The 20,976-nt window shown below is 42.5% G+C and overlaps 1 protein-coding gene across 1 annotated transcript in view; it reads right to left on the minus strand.

Moving 5' to 3' along the window:
• The window catches only part of PIP4K2C (phosphatidylinositol-5-phosphate 4-kinase type 2 gamma), a 102,115-nt gene that overhangs the window by 40,502 nt on the left and 40,637 nt on the right, over positions 1-20,976 (minus strand). The window contains exon 2 of the mRNA XM_068267436.1: positions 10,477-10,574. Coding sequence (XP_068123537.1) covers positions 10,477-10,574 — 98 coding nt within the window. The remainder of the gene's footprint in view (positions 1-10,476; positions 10,575-20,976) is intronic.

Consider the following 20,976-nt stretch of genomic DNA (forward strand, 5'->3'; position numbering starts at 1 on the left):
CACAATCTGTTAAGCACTCACCCACCCTTGCCACAATTAAAGGATATCCAAGGCGACAAATAAAAACTAGCTTTACTAGCCTGGGGCTTCTTTCAGACCCAGGAGTCACGTGTGTCCCTTGCTGCAGCTCTGGTCTGCGCCCACGTCACCAGTAGCGCACTGTGCCACTATAGCCATACTTTACATTGTGGCCTATGGCGGCGTCCAAATCATTGACGCAGTACGAGGCATGTTGCCAAAGAGGGATTGGTACAAGTCCATTTGGGCGATAGCTGCAGAAATGTCATTTCACCAAAGGCAACATCTGAGCAGCCTTGACTTCCAATGGTATTTTTAAGCCCAGATGCAAAACAAAAAATCTAGGAAAAAATAGCGTACATCAGGCATCCTGAGCATAGCCATGTTGTATCAAAACATTGCCTCTCAAAAGTTATCCCTGTACAAGCAAGTCTCCCTCATACACGTAAATAAAAGCATCAAAGCATTCACCACATGAAGGGCAAAGTAATATTCTAAATCTCTGCCTGGAGATTAACTTTTAAGAGGTTGAGTGACTGAAACAAATCAATTTTGCTGTTAAACCACAATTTCTAAAAAAAAAAAAAAAAAAAAAAAAAAGTAAAAATGTAAGCAACACTGCCCAACACCTATTCATGACAATTGTGTACACAAGGGAAAACCGCATTTTACTTTACAAGTGTTTGTGAATTATTAACTAATCTTTTCTAAACTAAAAAGTGTTATAATGCAACCAAACCTCAACACAAAAAGCTAGGAAAAAAAAAAAAAAAAAAAGAAAGAAAAAAGTTTCACACATACAAGCTATAGTCCATCAACTCCTCAAGCATGAGTTAATCTGTTCTGTATTTACAGAAGCTTGAGTACATTCCAAGCACAGCTAACCTCACCCAAAGCCTTATTTTGCCCATTACACAAATCTTACTTCACAGAAAATATTTACAGATCCACCTAATTTTCCATCTCTGCTTAATTCCATAAATATTTTCATCACACATGCCATAACATTTTTGTTAGAGCTTGGGGGCTTTGAAGCTCGTCTCCAGATATAAATATACTGTCTACAACCTATAAAATAAGAATACTCAAACATTGTGTGAAAACAGGCTATGCAGCCTAAAATTCTAGCATAAAAATGTGATCACACGACCAGAAGCCTGAGTTCAGTAAGTCAGTTTCACGTTTTGAATATTCACAAGAATCTAAAGAATATATATTAAAGCCAGCACACGACCAGGGGGATGATATGATCAGAATTCCAATAATATAGGTCATTCTTATTCTGACTGATGTAGCTGGGCACAGGAGGAAAAGCAGGCAGATGCAGCATTTGAGCAACATCCACATAGCTTTGTACAGCACTGAACAATACGAAAGCAGTAGCAGACTAAAAGGTGGCCATACACACATTGATTTTTGCCCAATGTGGCAAACTGATAAATTCCTCTGTGATCTGAATCAGATCACAGAGGGATTGCTTTCCCCCCATATACTACACACAGATTTTCAATAGATTTCACAGTGAACCCTATTGAAAAACTATAGAACTGCAGTCTTGCACTGCTCAATACACAGTGCAAAGCTATGGGACTTCGATCTACTGCTGCTCTCCTGCCATATCCGAAAATTATTAGTTAGATATCGATGGGCTACTTGTTCTAAAGCCCCTCAGATAGTGTGTGATGAGCTGTAATAGATTTTCAATATCAAAAGTAACTAATCTATAAAAAAAAAAAAAAAAAAAAAAAGGATAGTGGCATTATGTCACTAAATAGTCATCTTTGCCTCTAATGCTGGAAATACACGGTTCGTTTCTGCTGTGCGTTTCTCCTCTCGATAGTTTTTTCCACTCGATTCTGCAGTTGATTCGCTTATCTACCGCCCTGTTTTTCTTATCTTTTCCATTCACTTCTATCAGATATCGAGCAGCGAAAGCATTGAAAGGGAGATCGGACATGTTGGAAATTATCTATCGAACCAACTAATCACCTGAAAAACGAACCGTGCATTCCCAGCATGAAGTGCTTGAACAGATCTTTGTTAAACCTACAACCGTACCAATTCTTGCACAACCATACCACTTCTCTGTTTCATGAGGGACTACATAAAAAGTATCTATTCAAAGTATATTCACTCTGTCTACCCTACTACATAGATTTGGTTAGTTTGTATTATTAAGATTATATAACTGATGGGTACCTTAAGACCCAAAAAGGTCAAGCAAGGTCAGCACACTCTACAGTCAACTGTGTACTACAGAATTCCAGTGAAAAAAAAAATTGATTTTCTCTCAAAAACATTGAAAACAAAAATAAGAAGCATGCGTGGAATTGACCCCCCCCCTGGCCGCATGGCTTTTGTTCGTCAATCTGTTCCTCAATTGAGGTACACTTTAAAAGCAGACCAGAAGTCAGAACTTCCGCTCTACTCTAAAAAGATAAGCAACAGCATTACAACATTTAAAGAAAAACATTTGTTACAGCTGATACAAATACTGCAATAAATTTCCAGTATGTCTACATCCTGCTTTCATGAAAGCAGGCATAGGGTTAACATCCAGTGTTTACAATTTAGCTGCTCTGCACAGGCACACAGCTGAGAGATCAAATCACAGTTGTGATTAGTCACAAATGAGGGAAGAATTAGACAGGCTGAACTCTCTAAATACATACAGGGTGCCTTTCTATATTTTTCCTTCTGTCCTGTGCAAGAGTTCAGGTCCACTATTAATTAATATGCACAACTTAACATTTGGAAGAAAAACAATTGTTTCAGAACTATAGAAAAGCAGAACCCCATTTTAGATTACATAGTTAAGCTCACAATTTTGCGTGTTTTGTTTAAATACATTTAAAAAAAAAAAAAAGAGAGAAAATGAGATACCATCTTTTACTTCTAGCAGCGAATTCGAAAGTAAAAAAGAAAAAAGCATTAGTGGTCATCTTTGAAGAACAGCAGGTGCAGAATGGCAACAGATTACAACAGCAGCAGATTTGCTATAATCACATATTTGTGTAGCAGAGGAAAAACAATTTACCTCACAATACAGATGGTAGAAAATCCAAATGTCTGAACGACTCAATGATTATTACCAGAGGCAGTAATGAGTAAAAGCATAGAAGCAACCCACAGAGCCAGGAATGTGCTCTACTTTCCAGCAAGGTAAAGAATTCTTACGTGCACGGAAAACACTGCTGAGGAAAATGACCCTCTGCAGGAAAAAACAATACTCAACATATAGATATAAGTAGTCAAAGGAAGAGAGTCCGACAATGTCTATCTTGACTAAACAATAACCCTGCATTACCACACGCCGTTATTTTTAGTGAAAAACGTTTTAGTGAAAATGTAAACCTAAAATCTTTCTTACAACTGAATGGAAATGACTAGCAGTTGTTTGTCCCTTTTCTGGTTTTAGGACGGACAATGATCTCTCACAATCTCAGCTAAGTCGCATGCCGTTGTACAAAAAGGATTTTTTCCATTGACACATAACAGTAACAGCCTAGGGGTCAGTTAACATAGCAGAAAAGGAGAAAGCATTTTTTTAACCACCTGCCCTTTAGTGAAATCTTAAGAACCTGGAAAATCCAGCTCTGTAGATGACCAGGAAAATTGCCTCAGAAGAGAAGCACTTTACCCAGCCAAGCTAGAGCAGGGCCACCCCTGGCTGTCTCTATTCAGAACTGGATGGCTGTCTCGAGGCCGGTTTACACTAGAGCGGATGCAAAAAAAAACAAACAAAAAAAACCCGGTAAGGCCTCATTAAAACCTAAAATCGAAAACGCAACCATTTTGCACGCTTTTTCCCCCCCTCCCGGCGCTCCCTTACGCACTGCGTTTCTGGTAAAAGCGCTTTTCCAGAGCGGTTTTGTAATTCCTCCCTGGCGCAAGTCAGGAAGTGAACTCTTTGACCCGGAAAATAATGGAAAATAATACAATGTACGGCGGTGTGAAAAACTATTTGCCCCCTTCCTGATTTCTTATTCTTATTCTTTTGCATGTTTGTCACACTTAAACGTTTCTGCTCATCAAAAACAGTTCACATAATTGAACACAAAATGCAGTTTTAAATGACGGTTTTTATTATTTGGTGAGAAAAAAATACTCCAAATCTACATGGCCCTGTGTGAAAAAATGATTGCCCCCATTGTTAAAAAATAAAACAACTGTAGTTTATCACACCTGAGCTCAATTTCTGTAGTCACCTCCAGGCCTGATTACTGCCACACCTGTTTCAATCAAGAAATCACTTAAATAGCAGCTATCTGACACAGAGAAGTAGACCAAAAGCACCTCAAAAGCTAGACATCATGCCAAGATCCAAAGAAATTCAGGAACAAATGAGAAAACAACAGTAATTGAGATCTATAAGCCTGGTAAAGGTTATAAAGCCATTTCTAAAGCTTTGGGACTCCAGCGAACCACAGTGAGAGCCATTATCCACAAATGGCAAAAACATGGAACAGTGATGAACCTTCCCAGGAGTGGCCGGCCGACCAAAATTACCCCAAGAGCGCAGAGAAAACTCATCCGAAAGGCCACAAAAGACCCCAGGACAACATATAAAGAACTGCAGGCCTCACTTGCCACAATTAAGGTCAGTGTTCACGACTCCACCATAAGAAAGAGACCGGGCAAAAATGGCCTGCATGGCAGATTTCCAAGGCGCAAACCACTTTTAAGCAAAAAGAACATTAAAGAGAACCAGAGATGAAGCAACCTCATGTATTTTACCTTATAAATCAGTGGGAACATGACAGTAAACACCTAATCTGCTCTTTGTTACATTGTTCTCTGTTTAATTTGCCTGTTATCACCTCTAAGATAAGAATCCCGACTAAGCAGTCGGTCTGGCTTTGCTACAGAATAATTATAGCTGAGACTGTGTTCTTTGCTGTCTTCAAGTCCAAGCCTGCCCCCTGCTGGCTTTGCTCAGGAATCATTATAGCTGAGTCATTATAGCAAAGCCAGACTCAATGCTCAGTCCGGGATTCTTATCTCAGCTAGATAACAGACACTTTTAGCAGTGAGAATGGAACAGAGGGCAGGGTAGGTGTTTTCTCTAATGTTCCCACTGATTTCTATGGTAAAATACACAAGGGTGCTTCGTCTCTGGTTCACTTTAAGGCTTGTCTCAATTTTGCTAAAAAAAAACATCTCAATGATTGCCAAGACTTTTGGGAAAATACCTTGTGGACTGACGAGACAAAAGTGTAACTTTTTGGAAGGTGCGTGTCCCGTTACATCTGGCATAGAAGTAACACAGCATTTCAGCAAAAGAACATCATACCAACAGTAAAATATGGTAGTGGTAGTGTGATGGTCTGGGGTTGTTTTGCTGCTTCAGAACCTGGAAGGCTTGCTGTGATAGATGGAACCATGAATTCTACTGTCTACCAAAAAATCCTGAAGGAAAATGTCCGGCCATCTGTTCGTCAACTCAAGCTGAATCGATCTTGGGTGCTGCAGCAGGACAATGACCCAAAACACACCAGCAAATACACCTCTGAATGGCTGAAGAAAAACAAAATTAACACTTTGGAGTGGCCAGTCAAAGTCCTGACCTGAATCCTATTGAGATGTTGTGGCATGACCTTAAAAAGGCGGTTCATGCTAGAAAACCCTCAAATAAAGCTGAATTACAACAATTCTGCAAAGATGAGTGGGCCAAAATTCCTCCAGAGCGCTGTAAAAGACATGTTGCAAGTTATCGCAAACGCTTGATTGCAGTTATTGCTGCTAAGGGTAGCCCAACCAGTTATAGGTTCAGGGGGCAATTTCTTTTTCACACAGGGCCATGTAGGTTTTGAGTTTTTTTTCTCACTAAATAATAAAAACCATCATTTAAAACTGCATTTTGTGTTCAGTTATGTTATCTTTGACTAATAGTTAATGGTTTTTGATGAGCAGAAACATTTAAGTGTGACAAACATGCAAAAGAATAAGAAATCAGGAAGGGGGCAAATAGTTTTTCACACCACTGTATTTATTCTTGAAAACGCTCATGCAATCAATGTACAAAGTGCATTTTTCCTATACCTTCCATTGAGGAAAAATCGCCTAAAAAAATGGTACAGGCCTCGCTTTGCTGAGCAGATCGGAAACAAACCGTTCAGTTGTGAACTCTCTCATAGGGAGTCATTGCACAAGTGTTTTTAGGGCGATTTTGAAAATCCCCTGCGCTTGAAAAAAAGGACAAAAACGCCCCTTTGTGTGAACGAGCCCTAAGTGCATCCACTAGGTGGATGAGTTCCGTCCATTAAGCATCCATTTGCAACAAATTCCTTGTCCGCTCCGCTTCTGTGTCGATCATGTCTATCAACGTTTACCTGTCCCACCGACGCTCGGTCCATCCTTTTAGCTAGAAGGCCCACAGGAGCACGGGGCTCTCCATAGGCTGCATTAGGCCAATTCTTCTTAGCAACAGGAAGAATTTTCATTGGGCCACCACAAACCAATGTGAATTCTCCTTGTTGCTGAGGATTCCCATTAGTCATTTGCCGCCAAATTGAGATCCTCATGCTTCTGCCAGCCACCGGGCTGTGTAGGAGGGACCGAGCGGTGGCAATTGGAAATGGAACACACAAGTTGTACGTCACACGGCAACTAGCCTAGTGAAAACTGACAGTGTGTTCTCATAGGCTTTCATTGCACACATTTTCCTTTGCTGTCATATATTCAAATTGGTACTCAGCGCTCCGCTTAGCATTCCGCTTGTGTGGCGCAACAAGCGGATCCTTTTTTTTTTCAGTAGAGGCGGATCCAATTTTTAACACTAGTATTTGCTCCTTACGCTAAATGGAGCTAAAAATAAATAAATAAATAAAGTCCCGCATGGCAAGGAGAACCTATACAAAAAAATAAAAAAAATTATTAAAACCCTTCTAGGGGATACTTTCCTTGGGAGGGGGAAGCCTCAGGGTCCCAATGAGGCTTCTCTGTCCTCTGTAGCTTTGGGGAATTAAGCGCCTGATCCCGCGAAACCTCCACCAACAAGCTTGACAAGCGGTGATTTTTTTAACTCACCGCGATCCTGCGCAGGCACACTAGTGGCTCTTTGTTCGGGGAAAGGCGGAAATACCCGAACCCGATCATATCCACTTTACTGCGCTGGCACAAAGGACTCGCGCCTGCACAATAGAGCGGGTATGATCGGGTTTGGCTATTTCCGCCTTACCCCGAACGAAGAGCCGCCAGTGCGCCTGCACAAGATGGCGATAGGTAAATATTTATCTCGCTGTGGTTCGGGGGGCTGCAGCACTGGATTGCCAGGACACTGGAGGAAGCCTCGTTAGGATCCAGAGGCTTCCCATCCTGAGGTAAGTATTCCCCAGAGGTTTTTTTTTTTTTGTTACAGAGTCTCTTTAAGCAAGTGTGAACCGGCCCTACCCCAAAGCCATGTGACAAATTTATCACTAGCCAGTAAGGAAAATCATTGTGGGCAAGCTGCACACACTCTGCCACTTTATTCTATGTCACAGCAGCAATAATAGTATAGAACTGCCCAAATGTAGAGCAGCTACTATGGGGTCTTTCACACTACAGGCAGCAGTAAAAGGCTAAAACGCTGCGCTTTGGCTGCTGGCGTTTTTAAGGCGTTTTAACGCCAATACATTAGTATCAATTGTATTGAGAAATGCAGCGGTCAGCCCTAAAAAAGCTCCTGGGAGCTTCAAAACGCAACGCTCCAAAACACAGCGTTAAGTGTGAAAGGTAAAATGAAAGTCTATGGACTTTCATTTTACCTAGGAAAACGCCAACTTTGGCTGTGGTGTTAAAACGCTGAAAAAGCCCTCTGGTGTGAAAGGGCCCTTACGATTGCAGTGATTTCAGTGTGTTGCTGTGCTGTCAGCCTGCAGATCACATATGCTGTATTCTCTGAATTTATCAGCCGGCCTGGTGAGCAGCTCTAAAAGTGGAATTTGGCAGAAAACCAACAATGAATCACATGAAAGCATCCAAGGACATCTCATGATGGACTGGCACATTATTATCTAACGGTTTATGAACAGCCAGTAGCTCAGATAATGCCCCTGGCATCTGGATGGGTCACATTTTTAGAAACTGCTATGTAGCAACAGCAAAGAATGCTGAAGATCTGAATCGGGACTCACTAGAGTTAGTGATTCATATGAATCAGTGCGAATCCATTTATAAATCCCAGAGCAAAGTGAACCGGTCACTACACAGATAACGCTCTCTGTAGTGTTCACAAGTGTCCTACTGCTGATCAATAGTGAGGAGCTCAAATTTCGCTTAATAGTCATTTTGCAGCGAAATTCAGAATTACGACACAAAATCGTAGTACAAATTTTAAGGGCTCTTTCACACTACAGGCAGTGGTAAAACTGCTGCAGGCGTTTTCAAGGCGTTTTAACGCCAACACATTACTATCAATTGTAAAGAGAAACGCCGCGGTCAGCCCTAAAAAAAGCTCCTGGGAGTGTTGAAACGCAACGCTCCAAAACATGGCATTAGATGTGAAAGGTAAAATGAAAGTCTATGGACTTTCATTTTACCTTGGAAAATGCCAACTTCGGCCGCGGCGTTACGCCGAAAAAGCCCTCTAGTGTGAAAGGGCCCTTAGACTATTACAACATTAATTTTGCATACAATCGTAATCATGACCGGTAATTTAACAATGATGTAACTTTCTCACGTCTAAAGACTTTAATGCATGTATGTGAAAATTTGTTTTCTCAAACCCCATAGACTTCAATGCAATGGAAGTGGGAAAGAAACCTTCGCCATTAACATTGGGCAAGGAAGGTTTTCAAATGGAAAATAATTCAGGGGGAATAGGGGAATATTTTGAAGCGTACCACAAAATGTTATAGACAATGTGGCCTGGCATTGCTCAGGAGGGCAAGCCTCTTCCTTCAGGGGCTCAGAATACCCTGGTAAGTACAGTCCTTGGGTAAAAGTGGATAATCAAGCTGATTGGCATAAGTTTTTCAAAAAAAAAAAAAATTCCTAACATCCCTCTAACATTTCTAACATCCCTCCATCACACTTGTGACACTACACAAATGTGAGTGCATGATGCTACATAAAATTGCACTGCACAGTACGTCTGAAAAATAGACAGACAGTTCACCTACCTTGCAGTGCGGTGGGTGGCCACAAACAGGGAAACTTATAAGTATGTGTTTGTTTCTATATTCACTTCAAATGATATGGGCACAGCTCCTGGCATGCAGAACACCACAATAGCTTGCCATTTGTATATACCACTGCAGATCGCCAACTATTTGGCGATCACGACAGCACTAGGCTGAGAAATTGGCGAGCATATTTCCATTTGATTTTTAATTACATTTTTTACTGCAGAAGAGCAAACCAGACGTTTGCCTTGTTAAAACAGAAGGTATTTGTAATTATTCAGATTGGAGTGAGCATATGATGTCTCCCACGATGCATCACTGCTGAATATGCAAATCATTGTTGTTGTCCCTGTAAGCTAGCCACACCTCCAGTACCGCTGGAATACAATGATGTGTCATCTTGCTAATATTACAGAGCCACAGTAATCCAACATGTTTTGGATTGGTTGGTCCTCATCAATGGATTAATATGGCTCTATGGCAGCCTTTCTCAACCTTTCTACCCTGGAGGAACCCTGCTAATAACTTTTGGATCTCGAGGAACCCCTGCAAACAATTTATCTCGAGGAACCCCTGCATTTATTTTTCCGGAGGCATGGTCTTTAAAAGTAGGGGAGGCTATTAATTTCCCTTACTCCTATTACACTGCCACTCATTATACTGTGTTCATTATTATTCTGACCCCAAATTTAGTGCTTCTTTTTACCGTACCTCCTATTATAATGTGCTCTATTATACTTCCCCCACGGGGGAAAATGCCAAGGAACCCCTGCAGAGTCCTCAAGGAACCCTGGGGTTCTAGGGAACCCTGGTTGAGTAAGCCTGCTCTATGGAGTAGGACCTAAAGTCAAGTCTAACTGCAGAAGAGGAAATCCCTAAATGCATTGCAAATTTACACTGAAAAAAAATAAATAAATAAATAAAAAAAAAATCACATTTTAACAATATTTGACAGCTCTGTTCAGAATGGTGCTCTCCTCCACAGTTTTATTTCTGAGACAAACTCTGGAATGCACTTTTTAAATCAATTTACTGACCTCCTGCCAGTTATCTTAACTAGTTGAAAGGTGTCAACTTAGTATATTTTTCATCTAATATGTTTTAATGTAACAAATATTTTGTCCTTATTTCAAATTAATATAGGGTTTAAAGAATTTACAAATCCACTAATTCTATTTAAAGTTACATTTTACACTTTCCAACTATTTTGAGAATGGGGTAGTAGTGCTCCATTACAAACCACATAGTCTGAACTCATGTCTATGGCACGAGCTCCAGGAGTACATCCAGTACATCAGATTCCCACAGATACCCTATATGTAAAATATCATAAGTGGTCTTATTCACTAACCTGTTAAAAAGGTGATTTGTGACCTTTATTTTGGAATTAGCTTTAAAATCATCTGGTAAGAGCATCACAGGTACCGGTACTTGATTGAGTTCATTGACCTTAAATACAAAACATAAAATACTGTTAAACAAACAAACATCTCTTTCAAAACAGAACATGAAAGTAAAATGAAAGCATATGTCTGCCAGTTAGTCAGATCCACAGATCAGGGGTGTTGTCCAGCCTGCACTAAATCCATCCGCAGACACGCTTTGCAGAGAGACCTGTCTGATCTGATGAAGGAGTTTTCCATGGGCATGCTGCCAAAGCCTAGCCCAACATACATGAAGAAATGGGTGGAGGAGTTGGCTTATTTTTGGAGAAAACAATAGCTATCAATCATGGGAATGTTTATGCCAATCCTTTCCCTCCCTAAAAAAGTGATCCATGTGAGGTTAACATATCCATAGAGACAACGTATATTTCTTAATTTAAGTAACAAGTCACTGCTATATTTCTAATGCCTGTGTGCAATGCAGAGTATTACACCTCTGTGGGTCAGAAACACGACTCGAGTATTTGTTCTGGGTGTACACTGATACCTCATTTTATCATGGCTCTATGATGGGGCTCTCAAATTGGGTGCCGCCACAACCTGGTGTGCCATGAGCACTTCCCAGTGGTGCCACGCCTCTGTCCCTTGCCATTGGCCTCAATTACCAGGCAGTTAACATTTAGTAGAGGTGCAATGTCTAGCGCAGGCTTTCTCAACCAGGGTTCCCTGGCACCCCAGGGTTCCTTGAGGACTCTGCAGGGGGTCCTTGGCATTTCCCCCCATCGTGTGTGTGTGTGTGTGTGTGTGTGTGTGTGTGTGTGTGTGTGTGTGTGTGTGTGTGTGTGTGTGTGTGTGTGTGTGTGTGTGTGTGTGTGTGTGTGTGTGGGGGGGGGGGGGGGGGGGGGGGTCAGAATAATAATGAGCACAGCATAATGAGTGGCAGTGTAATAGGAGTAAGGGAAATTAATAGACTCCCCTACTTTTAAAGACCATGCCTCCGGAAAAATAAATGCAGGGGTTCCTTGAGATTAAAAAATTGTTTGCAGGGGTTCCTCGAGATCCAAAAGTTATTAGCAGGGTTCCTCCAGGGTAAAAAGGTTGAGAAAGGCTGGTCTAGCGTGACCTGTGCAAATGCATCTTTCACGTCTCTGAAACAGCCGATGAACTGCTGTTTTCAGAGACTACGCAGTAGGGGGATCATCTTGTGCTGCCCGGAGCTCTGGGCATACACAGTGAAATAGCAGACCTTTCATTGGTTTAACATCTCCAGTGATGTACCCTCCCCTGAGATTCTACTGTAATCAATCAGAGCAGTGCATTATTTGGAGATTTAACCAATGGGAGGGTTGATACTTTAGTGTGTATGTTCGGAGCTTCTGGGCAGCAAAAGATTATAGAAATTGCCCACTGCTGCAGAGTCTCTTAAAAAAGCTGTTCAGCAGCTTTTGAGAAAAGGTGAAATATCAAACTGAGCATATGCCATGTCCGGATGCGATGATACGCAGTTGCAGGTCACTGGCAGCAGTGCTAGAAGTTGATTGTTAGACGAGGACGAGAGCCAAGAACTAGGGGTGGAGCAACAGAATGGCACGCCTTTCCCTGGTTAAGTAAGGAAATATCTGCCCAACTAATGCAAGTAGTAGGAGGTGCCTTGAAAAATTTTCAACGTTATCCAGGGCACCCTCACCAAGAAAAGCTCGAGAACCATTGCTATATGAGATTAAAGGGAACCTAAACTGAGTAGTATTTGGATTTTTCCTTTTAAAATAATATCAGTTGCCTGACTCTCCTGCTGATCCTGTGTCTCTAATACTTTTAGCCACCGCCCCTCAACAAGCATGCAGATCAGGTGCTCTGACTGAAGTCAGACTGGATTAGCTGCATGCTTGTTTCAGGTGTGTGATTCAGCCACTACTGCAGCCATAGAGAACAGCAGGACTGACAAGCAACTGGTATTGTTTAACCACTTAAGGACTGCAGTCATAAAACCCCTTAAAGCCAGTGTTTACCATTTTAAAAATAAAAAAGTCGGATACTCACCTAAGGAGAGGGAAGGCTCGGTCCTAATGAGCCTTCCCTCTCCTCTCCCGGTGCCCTCGGTGCTGCGCTGGCTCCCCCGTTCGCGTCCGCCGCCGCAGGGACTTCGGAGGTCTTCGGGAGCACTCGGGCTTCCCGCAGACGGGCCGCTCCATACTACGCACGCGCGAGTGCGTCATAGAGGGCGCTCGCGCATGCGTAGTATGGAGCGGCTCGTCTTTGGGAGCCCGAGTGCTCCCAAAGGCTTCTGAAAGCTCCCTTCGGCATGCGGAAGTGGCAGGATTTGACCGAACTGGTCGAATACTACCACGGGAGATCCTGCGCGGGACCGGGCACCGGGAGAGGAGAAGGAAGGCTCATTAGGACCGAGCCTTCCTTCTTAGGTGAGTATCCGACTTTTTTATTTTTAAAATGGTAAACACTCACTTTAAAGAGGAACTCCAGTGAAAATAATTTAATTAAAAAAGTGCTTCATTTTTACAATAATTATGTATAAATGATTTAGTCAGTGTTTGCTCATTGTAAAATCTTTCCTCTCCCAGATTCACATTCTGACATGTATTACATGGTGACATTGTTACTGTGGGCAAGTTATGTAGCTGTTTCTAGCTGCTCTGGCTGTTACAGACAGCTTTAAACAGCCATTTCCTGCCTGTGAACATTGTTACATTGTGGCAGTTTGCCCAGAGTACCGCGGTATTCAGAGCCTCTTGTGGGAGGGGTTTCAGCACAAAATTAGTCACACAGCGCCCCCTGATGGTCTGTTTGTGAAAATCATTGTATTTCTCATGTAAAAGGGGGTATCAGCTACTGATTGGGATAAAGTTCAATTCTTGGTTGGAGTTTCTCTTTAAGGACCAGAGCCTTTTTTTCCATTCAGACCACTGCAGCTTTAACGGTTCATTGCTCGGTCATACAACCTACCACCTAAATGAATTTTACCTCCTTTTCTTGTCACTAATACAGCTTTCTTTTGGTGCTATTTGATTGTTGCTGCAATTTTTAGTTTTTATTATATTCATCAAAAAAGACATAATTTTGTCAAAAAAATGACTAACTTTCTGTGCTGACATTTTTCAAATAAAGTAACATTTCCTATACATTTGAGCGCGAAAGTTATTCTGCTACATGTCTGATAAAAAAAAAAAAAAAAAAAAAAAATATATACATTCAGTGTATATTTATTGGTTTGGGTAAAAGTTATAGCGTTTACAAACTATGGTGCAAAAAGTGAATTTTCCCATTTTGAAGCATCTCCGACTTTTCTGAGCACCTGTCATGTTTCATGAGGTGCTAAAATTCCAGGATAGTATAAATGCCCCCCAAATGACCCCATTTTGGAAAGAAGACCTCCCAAAGTATTCACTGAGAGGCATGGTGAGTTCATAGAAGATTTTATTTTTTGTCACAAGTTAGCGGAAAATGACACTGTGGCCAAAAAAAAAAAGAAAAAAAAAAAAAAAAAAGTTTCCATTTCTTTTAACTTGCGACAAAAAAAAAAAAAAATGAAATCTGCCACGGACTCACTATGCTCCTCTCTGAATACCTTGAAGTGTCTACTTTCCAAAATGGGGTAATTTGTGGGGTGTGTTTACAGTCCTGGCATTTTGGGGGGTGCTAAATTGTAAGCACCCCTGTAAAGCCTAAAGGTGCTCATTGGACTTAGGGCCCCTTAGCGCAGTTAGGCTGCAAAAAAGTGCCACACGTGGTAGTGCCGTACTCAGGAGAAGTAGTATAATGTGTTTTGGGGTGTATTTTTACACATACCCATGCTGGGTGGGAGAAATCTCTCTGTAAATAACAATTTATTTATTTTTTTTACACACAATTGTCCATTTACAGGGATATTTCTCTCACCCAGCATGGGTATGTGTAAAAATACACCACAAAACACATTATACTACTTCTCCTGAGTACAGCGGTACCACATGTGTGGCACGTTTTTGCAGCCTAACTGCGCTAAGGGGCCCAAAGTCCAATGAGTATTTTTAGGATTTCACAGGTCATTTTGCGACATTTGGTTTCAAGACTACTCGTCACGGTTTAGGGCCCCTACAATTCCAGGGCAGTATAGGAACCCCACAAATGACCCCATTTTAGAAAGAAGACACCCCAAGGTATTACGTTAGGAGTATGGTGAGTTCATAGAAGATTTTATTTTTTGTGACAAGCGGAAATTGATTTTAATTGTTTTTTTTTCACAAAGTGTCATTTTCCGCTAACTTGTGACAAAAAATAAAATCTTCTATGAACTCACCATACTCCTAACTTAATACCTTTGGGTGTCTTCTTTCTAAAATGGGGTCATTTGTGGGGTTCCTATACTGCCCTGGAATTGTAGGGGCCCTAAACCGTGACGAGTAGTCTTGAAACCAAATGTCGCAAAATGACCTATGAAATCCTAAAGGTACTCAATGGACTTTGGGCCCCTTAGCGCAGTTAGGGTGCAAAAAAGTGCCACACATGTGGCACCGCTGTACTCAGGAGAAGTAGTATAATGTGTTTTTGTGGTGTATTTTTACACATGCCCATGCTGGGTGGGAGAAATATCTCTGTAAATGACAAATTTTAGATTTTTTTTTTTTTTTTTACACACAATTGTCCATTTACAGAGAGATGTCTCCCACCCGGCATGGGTATGTGTAAAAATCCACCCAAAACACATTATACTACTTCTCCTGAGTACGGCGATACCACATGTGTGACACATTTTTGCAGCCTAGGTGCGCTAAGGGGTCCAACGTCCTATTCACAGGTCATTTTGAGGCATTTGTTTTCTAGACTACTCCTCACGGTTTAGGGCCCCTAAAATGCCAGGGCAGTATAGGAACGCCACAAGTGACCCCATTTTAGAAAGAAGACACCCCAAGGTATTCCGTTAGGTGTATGGTGAGTTCATAGAAGATTTTATTTTTTTTGTCACGTTAGTGAAAAATGACACTTTGTGAAAAAACAATAAAAATCAATTTCCGCTAACTTTTGACAAAAAATAAAATCTATGAACGCTTCATACACCTAACAGAATACCTTGGGGTGTCTTTTCTAAAAAGGGGTCACTTGTGGAGTTCCTATACTGCCCTGGCATTTTACGGGACCAAAACCGTGAGTAGTCTGGAAACCAAATGTCTCAAAATGACTGTTCAGGGGTATAAGCATCTGCAAATTTTGATGGCAGGTGGTCTATGAGGGGGCGAATTTTGTGGAACCGGTCATAAGCAGGGTGGCCTCTTACATGACAGGTTGTATTGGGCCTGATCTGATGGATAGGAGTGCTGGGGGGGGGGGGGGTGACAGGAGGTGATTGATGGGTGTCTCAGGGGGTGGTTAAAGGGGAAAATAGATGCAATCAATGCACTGGGGAGGTGATCGGAAGGGGGTCTGAGGGGGATCTGAAGGTTTGGCCGAGTGATCAGGAGCCCACACGGGGCAAATTAGGACCTGATTTGATGGGTAGGTGTGCTAGGGGGTGACAGGTGGTGACAGGAGGTGATTGATGGGTGTCTCAAGGTGTGATTAGAGGGGGGAATAGATGCAAGCAATGCACTGGCAAGGTGATCAGGGCTGGGGCCTGAGGGCATTCTGAGGGTGTGGGCGGGTGATTGGGTGCCCTAGGAGCAGATAGGGGTCTAATCTGATGGGTAACAGTGACAGGTGGTGACAGGGGGTGATTGATGGGTGGCAGTGACAGGGGGTGATTGATGGGTGGCAGTGACAGGGGGTGATTGATAGATGATCGACAGGTGATCAGTGGGTTATTACAGGGAAGAACAGATGTAAATCATGCACTGGCGAATTGATAAGGGGGGGTCTGAGGGCAATCTGAGCGTGTGGGCGGGTGATTGGGTGCCCGCAAGGGGCAGATTAGGGTCAAATCTGATGGGTAACAGTGACAGGTGGTGATAGGTGGTGATTGATGAGTAATTAGTGGGTGTTTAGAGAACAGATGTAAACAGTGCACTTGGGAGGTGATCTGATGTCGGGTCTGCAGGCGATCTAATGGTGTGGGTGGGTGATCAGATTGCCCGCAAGGGGCAGGTTAGGGGCTGATTGATAGGTGGCAGTGACAGGGGGTGATTGACAGGTGCTCAGGGGGGAATAGATGCATACAGTACACAGGGGGGTGGGGTCTGGGGAGAATTTGAGGGGTGGGGGGTGATCAGGAGTCCCCAGGGGGCAGTTTAGGGACTAAAAAAAAAAAAAAAATAGCGTTGACAGATAGTGACAGGGAGTGATTGATGGGTGATTAGGGGGGTGATTGGGTGCAAACAGTGGTCTGGGGGGGTGGGCAGGGGGGGGTCTGAGGGGTGCTGTGGGCGATCAGGGGGCAGATCAGTGTGTTTGGGTGCAGACTAGGGTGGCTGCAGCCTGCCCTGGTGGTCCCTCGGACACTGGGACCACCAGGGCAGGAGGCAGCCTGTATAATACGCTTTGTATACAATACAAAGCGTATTATACGCTTTGTATGCGGCAGATCGGGGGTTAACATCCCGGCGGCGCTTCCGTATGGCCGGCGGGATGTTGTCACGGGTGGGCGGAGCCTAATGCCGGCGGATGCGCGCCCCGGCCCGGAAGAGTCCCAGGACCCAACGCCAATCTGCGTTACGTTGTCCTGGGGCTGCCACTTTGCCGCCGCCGCCAATGTGCAGTGGGCGGTCGGCAAGTGGTTAAAAGGAAACATCCATATCTCTCTTAGTTAAGGTTCCCTTTAAAAAGAGGAGACTTCAGATGACCTGTATCAATTATAACTTGGTGCCATAATCAGCCACTGCACAAGGTATTTTATCATGGCAGCAGATATATGGCTGGTAAAGATGTGGATATATAGGTTCTGAAGAGATTACTGTGAATCAAACTCTTAAAGCATTGATACATTTTTAAAAAGGGAACCTGAAGCGAGTAAAATTATTTAAAATAAACACATGACGTAGTTGCAAATTAACCATTTCCCCTCCTCCGGGACAAGTAACTACGCCCCTGCAAAATGCCATAACTCTGTGCAGGGGCGTAGGTACTACGTCCCTCCCGCCACGTCCCCCCGCGCTTGGTACCGCCGATCGCCCGCCGCTAGGTCATTGAATGGGAAAACAAATCCCATTCATTGATCTAAGTTCCCCTGTGAATGGCTGCAGCCGTCTATTCAGACGGCTCTGCCATTCATAAATCCCGTGCACGTAGTGCTTCCGTTTCCCTACTAACAGCAAGGAGCTGAAGTCACCACTGAAGACATCTTGTGGCCAAATTGTAATATTACATCTTTTTTTTTTCCAGTTTATCATCCCTAGTTACTTTTTTTTTTTTTTTTGTATTAACCCCCGACCTCCCACACTCCCCTAAAGTTACCATTTTTGTATTTTTTTAGCTAAAAAATAATACATAGTTACCTTAGGGACTGAACTTTTTTAATATGTATACAAAAACTGTATACTACAATTACTTTATAAATGATGGGCTTGTAATTAGAGATAGACGCAAAACTTAAAAAATGCCTTATATTGTACCAGGGAAAAATGTGAACGTTGCAATAACCGATACAAATGGGCAAATAAAATGTGTGGGTTTTATGTACGGTAGCATGAAACTAGATTGGCCGAAAACTGAGAAATAATGTTTTTCTTATTATTATTCCCATTAAAACTGAGTTAGAATAAAATAATTCATAGCAAAAATTACCCCCCAAAGAAAGCCTAATCAGTGGCAAAAAAAAACAAGATATAGATTGTTTCGTTGTGATAAGTAGTAATAAAGTTATAGGTGAATGAATGGAAGGAACGCTGACAGGTGAAAATTGCTCTGGTTTTTTAAGAGGAAAAACCCTGCGAGGTGAAGAGGTTAATATTACATACTTACCTTGCCTTCAGTTCCTCTAAGCATCTTAAGGCTCATACACACATCAGACTATAGTCTTTGGAAAATGAAAGATCACAGACCAATCTTACCACCGTTCATGTAGTATGAGAGCCATACTCTACACAGTCTTTTCTATGGAGCTGAACTCCACATCAGAAAAAAAATCTTTGCAAGATGCTGCACACACAGATGCTGTACAGACACAAAAGATCAGTATCTGCAAAAGATCTGTTCCTGCCAAAAACCCATTCCAAATTGCAATGATAGCCTATGAGATCTGCAGATCATCATACACATGATTTAACTGACATTCATCTGCAGATCAGATCCACCAGGATGGATTTTCAGATCTGCGGATGATTGCTTGATCTGCAGATGAATGTCACTTAAATCATGTGTGTATGATGATCTGCAGATCTCATAGACTATCATTGCACTTTGCAGGAATGGATTTTTGGCAGGAACAGATCTTTTGCAGATACTGATCTTTTGTGTCTGTACAGCATCTGTGTGTGCAGCATCTTGCAAAGATTTTTTTCTGATGTGGAGTTCAGCTCCATAGAAAAGACTGTGTAGAGTATGGCTCTAATACTACATGAAGGGTGGTAAGATTGTTCTGTGATCGTTCATTTTCCAAAGACTATGGTCTGATGTGTGTATGAGCCTTACAGTGATCCCTTCCAGTTCTGACAATATTTAGTCAGAACTGAAACATACCAGTTGCTGTCAGTTACAACTGAATGTGCAAGGTAATGTCCATGTTTCCCTATGGCTCAAGTGGGTGATATTACAGTTTAACAGTGTGCTGACCAGGAAGCTGTTATGGGGTAATGACCAGTTTTAAAATGGAGGACGGAGAACTCCATTGATCACAGTGGACAAATGGGACGCAGGAGAGGAGAAAGATTGAGGAGTAGACTACACAGGAGGTAAGTATGAACTGTGTATGGTTATTTTGACTTTGCATTTTCAGTTCAGGTTCTCTTTAAGGTGGCTCCAACCCTAAACTTATGGTAGATTGCATTTTATTAACTGCACTGTCAGACTGCCGCCCACCCCTCTCCCCACACTTGTGAGGAGGCCACTCCATATAGATCCTTCCATTCACAACACATCATCCTGAGTAAAGGCCACACTACTCAGAGCATAGCGAACTGTATGGGAGAGATTTGTGCAATACCTTTCTAGCCTTTGAGTAAGGTTTGTGTAGAGTGAGCAGACCTCGACATGCATGGCCTGTAATGCCACTCATGCAGCTCTCATCAGTCATAAAGTCATATGCTAGTTTTGCTGTTGGCCAAGGTCCCTCTTGCGTTATTTGTTGTGCTAACGCATTCATGCCTCTGTTGTGCAGACATTTTTGATCTAGTTCAGAATTCACATGATGAATGGCACCACATTCTGCTGTCTGAAGAAAAGAGCATTTCTATGTTGTAATATAACAGACATAAGTGCACTGGCAATGCTTAAGGCCCCGTTCACATCACAAACGCGGATGGCCATGCGTGCGGAACGCGTGCGGACCGCAACGCGTACGAACGCACGCCATCCGCGTTTGTGTGCGTTGCGTGGCTGATCCCATCACTGAAAAGTGAATGGGACAGCCATGCGTTTTTACAAAAAATGCATGCAGCATGCGTTCCCGGACCGCACAGGTCCGGAACGCATGCAGTGTGAACATCAGACATTGCACTCTATGCAATGTCTGATGTCGTGCGTGTCGGCCACCTGCACGCGTTTCCAAAACGCGGCTGGAAACTGGAAACGCGTGCAGTGTGAACAGGGCCTTAAAGGCCCCATGGAAACACATGTGCGTATAAAGCATGTCTCTTGTGTATTTGGTTTGTGCTGCGTTATAATAACCCAAAGTAACAGATATAAAGGTGTTCTTTTATGTGATAAACCAGAGGTCTGTGCCTTAGAATAAGTGCATTACAAGCCACATACTGCCCTTCACACCCAAATGCTGCAACAAATCAACTGAGTACCATGTTAAAAAGACATTTTGAAATGCCTCAGTATGGACTAGTACAACAGTTTTTATGTCAAACTAGAAGATAGTAGCCTGCAGACAACTGATTTGCACTGCCATCCATCAGCTTTTACTTACTCCAGCTCTTCACCGAACGCATTAAAATTAGGCATCAATCAATCCAGTAATGCAAAGATAATACATAACCAATTTCACTCCTTCAAGATACGAGAGAAGAAAAAAAATAAATTAAAAAAAAGCAGAAAACTGCTGCAGCACAATGTATGCCTTTCCTGCACACTATGTTTAGATTAGGTTATTACAAAAGGTGCTTGAACACCCGGAAAGATTGTTGCCTGCAGGGAGTGGGACTTGACGCCTCAGGCAACAGTTTGGGGCCAAGTTCCATACAGAAGTGTCCCTAACCAATATGAGGGCAGTGCGGCACACTATGTAGTGGTTTCCAGTTGGTGTGGTAAGGAGGGGAACAATGTGTTTCAGCCAAGATGATCCAGTAAACCAGATCTCTCAGACGTGCATCGGGGTGGCTTAACACACACTAAACTCTGTCTGCCTCAGCTAAGAACCCGCTAGTACAGCAGCAATCTTC

This window comes from Hyperolius riggenbachi, chromosome 2 (genome assembly GCF_040937935.1).
Source record: "Hyperolius riggenbachi isolate aHypRig1 chromosome 2, aHypRig1.pri, whole genome shotgun sequence".
Taxonomy (NCBI): domain Eukaryota; kingdom Metazoa; phylum Chordata; class Amphibia; order Anura; family Hyperoliidae; genus Hyperolius; species Hyperolius riggenbachi.